At 39.1% G+C, this 8,271-nt stretch overlaps 1 protein-coding gene across 8 annotated transcripts in view; it reads right to left on the reverse strand.

Annotated features, from left to right (window-relative positions):
* Positions 1–8,271, reverse strand: part of rbfox1 (RNA binding fox-1 homolog 1) — a 60,314-nt gene that overhangs the window by 48,366 nt on the left and 3,677 nt on the right. For all 8 annotated transcript variants that reach the window (XR_003463403.1, XR_003463402.1, XM_027285866.1 and 5 more), the window contains exon 2: positions 5,804–6,097. Coding sequence is in view for 6 of the 8 variants with exons in the window: in XM_027285866.1 (XP_027141667.1) it covers positions 5,804–6,097 (294 nt within the window). In the remaining 2 variants the exon portion in view is untranslated. The remainder of the gene's footprint in view (positions 1–5,803; positions 6,098–8,271) is intronic.

The following is an 8,271-nucleotide window of genomic DNA, read 5'->3' on the forward strand; positions in this document are numbered from 1 at the left end:
CTCTTGTCAAATTTATTGATATTTTTCATGATTAGAGCCGTACAAATCCAGGGGCGAAAAATGTGAAAGCACCCTGAGGGTGGTGCCAGAGTGAAGGCCATGCAATCATTCAAATCAAAAAGATTCATCACATAAGGAGCATGTTTTCAGCTAAATGAGACCTGCCCATTTCATAGATTTGTGTACAGTGAGAGCCTGCAATAACACTAACACCTCTGTCAGGGTGCGCCTGAAGCGACATTGTGGAACCTTTCTGCCATAAAATCATTTATTTATTTATTTAATATGTTGATGCCACACCAACATATAATCAAGTGAACGGTCTCTCTGTTATTCATACGTCTGTTTTTACACTATATAACTTTGTGCTCCAAGTACGATTACGCAATATTACACGTGAGGGTGTGCTTTAACGTCATTATTGGCAAGACAGTGATGAGGTCCATTAGCATCACATTTATTTTTAAGCTAGCGCCGTAACAGCTGATGGAGGATGATCCAATTTACCAAAAGACAAAATGTGTTGAACAGAGATCGATGTAATCATTTCCAAAATGAACATGTTTTTATCAAATTAAATATTCCTCTTCAGTCCATATTAGTCCACCTTTTGTCTTTAAAAACAAGATTTTCTCTGAGCTCACTGAACTGTTTGATCTCCAGCGTGCTGCACACAAACAAGGTACACACCTGTATTAACGAGGTACACACCTGTATTAACGAGGTGCACACCTGTATTAACAAGGCAATCTAACAACTCCAAAACACACAGAATATTCATTAAAGAAAGCTCATATTGTAAATTCAGATGTGTTTTGTTTATTAAAGTTGACTTCCAGTGTTTGTGTTTCTGTTTTCAGGATGTGACAATGTGGTGAGTGATGAGTCAGGTGTGATGTCATGCTGATTTGAGCACATTCTAAATGTCTGTTGTTGACCAATCAGATTGCTTGGTTGGACCTACTTGTTTATTGAGAGTATGCAACACACACCACCAACTATTTCGCTGATTTGGGTCAAATTGGATCACATTATATGAAAAAAATGTTTTCTGGTTTTGTCTCTGATGTCCTCCGGCTGCTCCACCTAAACTCCTGATGGACAGTAAAGTAAACTGCTAGTTTGTTAGCCTGGCTGCCTGGACTGTGAGCTCAGAGCACCAGGTGAGTGTTACTCCCAAATTCCAACGGGCACGGATGCAGCACGTTGAGTGTGCACCTCAGTGATACGCGGCCATTCTAGTTTAATGTTTTAAACTCCACCAGCTCCGCCACGGTCTGTTTTTAGAAGCGTCCCAGGAGCAGGCCTCCGCTTTCTGAACTGGAGCTGGGTGGGCAGCAATTGTAACTGGGTTCAGCAGCCTCTGGACAAAATGACAGAGGCAAAAAGACTGAAGCTGCATCTGGGACTGACTTTTAGTGATTGGTGAGAGCTTCAATAAAAGGAAATAAAAGGCTGAAAGATGTCCTGAATGTTTTGCAAATGTTATGCTAATTGGCCCATTAAACAATGTATCGATATATATATATATATATATATGCATATATGCATATATGCATCCTTCAGAGCATGAATCTGATCAGTAAATTAACAACTGTATCCAAGGTCCACTGAATTCTCTTCAAAGTGGAGTACTGCAGTTGTAAAAGGGCAACAACACATTTTTCCAGGAGAATTTCAGCCTCAACAAAGAATGAAATCACTTTCTCATTACCTTTTTTTCTCACACTTGGTCAGCCATGTCACTTTTGTTTAAATAAAAAAATGCCAATCCATTGTTCAGTTCAGTCTGGATGGAAATACATAATGCATTTTTCCATGTACATAAATAATGTGGGTTTGATTGCAAGTTTATAAAAATCAATTTTCTCTCTCTCTTACTTCCCCCTCGCTCTTTCACTGCGTACACTGTGGGGCTCTCAGCGAGGGGGGCTCACAGGAGGCTGGCATCGCTCTATAAACACTCCAGCCGGATGAGGTCATTCTTCCAGGATGTATACACAGCACACACACTCTCACACTCTGAGAGAGAAAGAGGCAGAGAGATGCTGACTTCCATCTCCGGCCCCAAAACATTACGTAAATTAGTCCATGGTTTTTACAGTTTGTTAGATGCTTTTTTCCAATATTGGTTTCTCTTCTCAAAACCCTTGCAGAGAGCATTGTTTTCATAATATTTAATCATTTTTCCATCACAAAATACGCTCAGTGTGCAGCATTGTGTATGACTCTGATTCATAAATATCTACAACACACTTTACAGATTTTTTTTTTTTATAATCTGGAACATTCATGTCTAAAACTGTTTCAGTCACTGTTGTAGAGTTCCTGAATCAATAAATCTCAGTTACAGGCTGATTGTAATTATACTGAACTCCACACAGAGAAGAATGAGCTACAGAAATCCAGTTAAATCGATTGTAAACAGAAAGATTTGTAAAACAATAGAAATCATAAAATTAGAACACAATAAGATACATTATTATTCCACTAATAAACAAGAATATTAAATTATTGTTCTACCAGCTAATTACACTAATTGTTTTGTATCCATTTTGCAGCATGTGTTTTATATTTGTGAAGTAAATCAAATGTTAATATCAAAAGTAAAGTGAAATAAAGTTACAGCAACATTCATTGTAAGAGTGCAATTACAAGAGCCATGATTCATGGCTATGACTCATGTTATTATCAATGTCTTAACAAGCTGAAGGGCTGAACAGCAGTCCAAGTCTAAACCTCCAGGATTGGATATTTTGGGCTGTGAAGTAGCTTGTCCTGTCAATCTGTGAGGCCAACGCTAACACCAGCACGTCATCTATGTTAAAAGATATTAGATATTTAGATATTAAAACACCAATTATTTGAATGCCGTGACTATGTTTGAAATGTATTGGTTTGTTTTAACACTAACTTAATATAGATAATTTAATTTAACATAGAAATGTATTAACACAATATTGATAAAAAAAAAAAAACAAACTACAAATTGATATTGTTCATGTCACACTGTAAATTCCAGCTGTGAAATCCACAGCTAGAAAACTACAGTAACAGAATAATGTACTGTAAAGTTACTTGCCAACTGCTGCCAGTTAATTACTGTGAATTTGACAGTAACTGGTGCATACAGTGCATATTGTCCAGCATTTGTTTAACCATGCTGATCTTTAGCCTTGATTCCTTATTGTGATGGCTCGCCCTGTGATAGAAGATATCAAACTGAAAAACAGTGGTGTCCCACACATTTCCAATAAGTATCTTGTACATAAAATCAACAATAGCTGCTGTCAGTAGCCTCTGTTACTGTTGGTGTCGTGGTATTTGGGGATATTTCAGTGTTGGAGTGAGCAGCTGAAGCATGCAGGAGTGAGAGAAACAGAGAAGAGAGACACAGAGTAGACGTGGCTGAAGAGAAGAAAGAAATGAAGCAGTGAAAGGGAGGTTTGACGATGTGGGGGAAGGAGTGCAGCAGACAGACTGACTAAGAGGGAGAGCTGATGAGACTTCCAGATGTACAGTACGCCGCCTCCTCTCTGCCAACACGCTCTCTTTCTCTTATTCTTTCTTCTGGTGGAATGACTTGAGGGTTGCAGCAAAGAATTCATCACACAAGACTCTCGTAAACAAGACCTGTGCTCATGATGAAGCAGATTATGAAAGTTTTGACAGATTAAGGGAGGGAGGGAAAATATATTTTTTTCTTTTACGCCAGTCATTTCCTGTTTTGTACAACAAAAAGGGTCGTGTACACCTAGTATGAATATAGATAGAAGACTGGTCTATTTTTACAGCTGAGTCGCTCATATGTACCACTTACGTGCTGCTATCATGCCTGGCGTAGCCAGCGTCATCGATTATGGTGGAAGCACAGTGTTGCAGTGATGTGTTCAATGGAGAGTGGCTAAAACTCTGCAAGTACAGCAGGTCAAAGTTGAGGCAAGCAAAGATTTATAACAGACAGTTTAGGTGAGAATTATTCCCAAGGTACTCACCTTTCTCTATTAGGGATCACTTCCCAATTATTATTTACTCTATTACTATGTTAATTCAGTTTGATACTTTCACATTAATTGTCTGTAATCTCCCTAAACTTTGCCCTCTCACTGTCCAGTCACCGTAGTGCAGATAAGAGAAGAGAGGTGTTAAAAATGTGGATATTTTCATCTGCGTCGCCTTCAGTTCTAACCATGCGCCCACAGAAACGAAGAGTGGTGCAGAAGTGTCACTGCAGACTTTTTTTTTTTTTTCCTCTAGGCTACATAAAGTCTGCTTGCCTTCACCTGTTAGTGAATGCTGTATGCAGCCTGGAAGAAATGTTCTTCTTATGTTCCTCATCTCGTAAAATGTAAAATGATTTGTCCTCTGAATTTGATACTATGGATACATGTTTCAGTTCAAAAGTCTATGTGGAAAATGCTGCTAACATCCGTGTTTGGTGTTTGGACCTATATGAAGCTTTTTTGTTGTATCTCTTTTAAGACATGATTTCTTTGAAATATTCACACAAGTCATCACCCTTTCTTGCCAGGAGATTGCTGTTTGCTTTATACTGTAAACTATATTATATATGTTATATATTATAATGTTGTATATTCTTCTCATTAGGTGCAGACATACTAAATATTTGTCATGTGAAGTTTTGAAGTCAAGCCAAAAAAGAAAAAGAAAACGAAGCATTCTTTGCAGTGGTGAAGGAACATTATTACTATGCAAAATAATACCCATCTTTATGACACTTAAGGCCAGTCGTGTCATAAATATGTATAGAGATGAACTGAGTTATATATCCAGAGAACAAATGACTAGCAGGAGTCTCATCGCCTGCGAGGCTGCACTCGTATATGCAGCATTAAAAATCATATGAATTCTATTAGAGGAGTAACTCAAAAATGGCACCCAGAGATCACTGGTGATTGTCTGTGGGGAGCTGGAGTATTACAGTGATAATCAGGTAACACTGTCGGATCTGTTTTCTAGTTGTGCAACACAAGTGAACAAATACACAATGTAGAGGGTAGTAAGGGCTTTGGAGTGGAGATCACCATCACCTGAATCTACCTCTGATTTACCTACCAGCAGCAGGCAGCCTGATTCATCTCATGACTTCTTTGTTCAACCTAACTTTTCTTACGTTCACTCTGTCACAGGCATTTTATACGTAGGTATGCTTCCAGTGCACCATGAAATGGCTGCACTGAACAGAAGTTCAAGTGAGTTCAATCAGCTTAGAGGTTCACCAACATCTCAGCCAACTGTACAAAGGGAAGACACATTTCGGCATTCAACACCATCAACTCATCTCTAAACTTATCTCCAAAGTCAACACGGCCATCCTGGACCTCTTCATGGACAATGATGAGGAGGGGAAGACACTAAACTTGTCCTGGCACAAGCTGGTCTCTGTCAATATCAGTAAAACTAAAGAGACAATTGTGGACTTCAGGAGACAGCAAGGGGTGGACACCTCCCCATCTACACAAGTGATACTGTGCCTGAAAGGGTCACAGTGGTCCATGGACACAAAGGAAGTTTAGCAGCTTGAAGTATAAAGACATGTATGGAATATTGACCTCACTTCATGTCTGTCAACATATATCACATTTAACATTGTATAGAGATAAACTGAGTTATATATCTTTCAACATTGTATGTTGGTTTTGAAACTCTGTGATTTTAACAGTAGTTAAAAACACGGACTTAAAACTAAAAAAAACTGCAGAGCAATGGAATGGCTCCTTCGAGTTTGGACTTTTTAAATAGAAAAGGATTTAAATGTTTAAAATTTCTCATGATGCCTTACTGTGGCTGTGCCGGTGACTGTCTGACTGCCGGAGTCTGATCCGCTCTGCTCGCTGTGGCTCTGTGAGGACTGGTACATGTTGAGTGGATGCTCAGTGACGGAGGCCTGGATCCCAGTGTAGTCCTGTGGTGCTGCTGGGTGCTGGTGTGGATGTGGGTGGGAGTGTGGATGTGGATGGGGGTGTGAAGCTGTGAAGTCAGCTGGAATGCCGTTCTGGGGAGGGGGGGCAAACTGGGCCGATTGGTAAGCCTGGGCCATGGATGGATCCGGGGGCGCCGGTGTGTCCTGGTTACCCTGTAATGACAGAAAGTTTGACTTTTAAATTCAGAGGAACATTTCAGCATTACATGACTGTAGATTTAGCTCACTTCCTGCATTCCATTACTTCTTCTTCTTATTATTATTATTATCTTATTATTTTTGTTTGTTTTGTTTTTGTTGGCAACTAAAATAAAAAATCGACATTTAAACAGATAAAATTCTGAACTGATAGTCATGATCCCCACTAGCTGATGGACATTTTCATTCAGAAATGTTTCAACAACTGTTGGATGTTTGTTTTGAAGTTTGATGATATGAAATGTTGGTTTACAACTACTTGACTGCAAAATCAGTATTCCTTTAGCATGCTAACATGCTAAACTGAGAACATGGTAAACATTAGAGTAGTGCAGAACAGTGTTAGTGTGGCCTGTGAAAGGTGATGTTAGGCATCGTAGTGCTTAACACTAGAGGTAAAATATCTGTCGTACTGGATAGATTGCAATGGAATTCAGTAGGAATGTTGTTGCTCTCGAGAGGATATTCTTCTTCCACCATCAGGCAGAAATTTCCAACTAACCACAATTTGTTTGATGACATCATACTGGACATCCATGAGGTTTGCTGTGGATATTAAGGGCTCCCAGAGGGTGTATACTTTTGCTTTTGTTGGCCCCTGAGTGATGGCAAAAGAAACATCACAATCCAATAATGTCATGGAACTTACTGAGGACATTCATGCTGCCCAGAGGGTGAACTTTTTTTATTTATTGTGTGTATATTCCTGCAGTTTTCACAACTAGAGAAACTAGAAAAAACTAGAAGTTATCTGACTGTTTTTCATTGCAGCCAGAAATGTTGGATTAAAAACACTGAAGGCTTTTAGGGACTGCTTGTGGATCTCTAGTCATTAATCTTGTTTAACTCAAACTGAATCAAAGTACGACAAAGATGACTGGCAGTCAGAGGTTGTTTTTAGCAGACACATCAACCATCCGGAATATTTACTAAAAGTTATTTTCAGCTTTGAAATGTTTGTTCGTTGTAAGTCTCAATAATCTTGTTGTATTTAATGTCAATTATCAGCGCAGATTTGATTAGAGTGTATTATTCTTCAAAGTCCTCTATTGACTGCACTCCACTCCACTGCATCACTGCCAGCACACACACACACACACATGCATGCACAGTAGTCTACGCCACGTGTTGCATGTAATAAGTACTAATTTATCCATCATTGAGAGAGCAGTGTTATCTATTTCATTATAGAGGAACTCTACAACAAACACACACACACACACACACACACACACACACACACATTAATAAACTCATACAGAGGAAAACACATCAGCATGGCGAGGTGATAAATACAACAAATACTCTTTATTGGCCAAACTCGATTTCATTTATTATTTCTTGATAGTTTTTGTTTATGTATGTATTCAAAAGTAAAAGAGCAAAAAAAACAAGGAGACACTGCTCCACGCCACGTGGATCATATGAGTTGATTTAGGGAGGCAATTATGATGATATATTATTTGAGCCTTTAAAATGCTGCTAACACTAGGTTTCAAAACCAAAACGTAAAGCAGTTGTTCAGAACAGAGCATATCTGGCAGCTCTCACACTGTGATCTGCTCTCAGCCAGGTGTAAATTACATCTGGACAGTTCCACCACATTCTGAAAGGTCATCTAACTCTGCCTGCTCCCGCCTCAGAAAAAGAAAAAAATAAGTTGAGCTCATACAGCAGCATCACACCCCTTCACCTGGGACACGTCATGTTTGTTGAGAAGTCCAGCAGCTCACAGACCTGTGATCAGATGTCTTTAACCACATTCAGACGGCAGAATAATACTGCTGACTGCAACAATGCTTTTCCTCTTCACAACATGCAGTATGGAGTTAAAACTCAGCACTAGAGGAATGGATTTACCAAACATACTGACATACATTCAGGGAAATGAAGCCAAGAGGTCCTGTGTTGCAGTAATGCCATATTTCTAGTAAGAGGATGTAACCAGAACTTAACAATCAGCATCAAAGATGATGAGTTCACAAACTACAGTCTAAAATACCTCAGCAATGACTGCTCAGCTCAAAAGAAAAAGAAAGTGTCAGTGCTCTAAAAATGTGGTTTCAGTTGGCTGTAACTGCAAAAAAAAAAAAAAAAAAAAAAGGGGGAAAAACCCGAGGAAAAAAAAG

Source organism: Larimichthys crocea, chromosome XII (genome assembly GCF_000972845.2).
Source record: "Larimichthys crocea isolate SSNF chromosome XII, L_crocea_2.0, whole genome shotgun sequence".
Taxonomy (NCBI): domain Eukaryota; kingdom Metazoa; phylum Chordata; class Actinopteri; family Sciaenidae; genus Larimichthys; species Larimichthys crocea.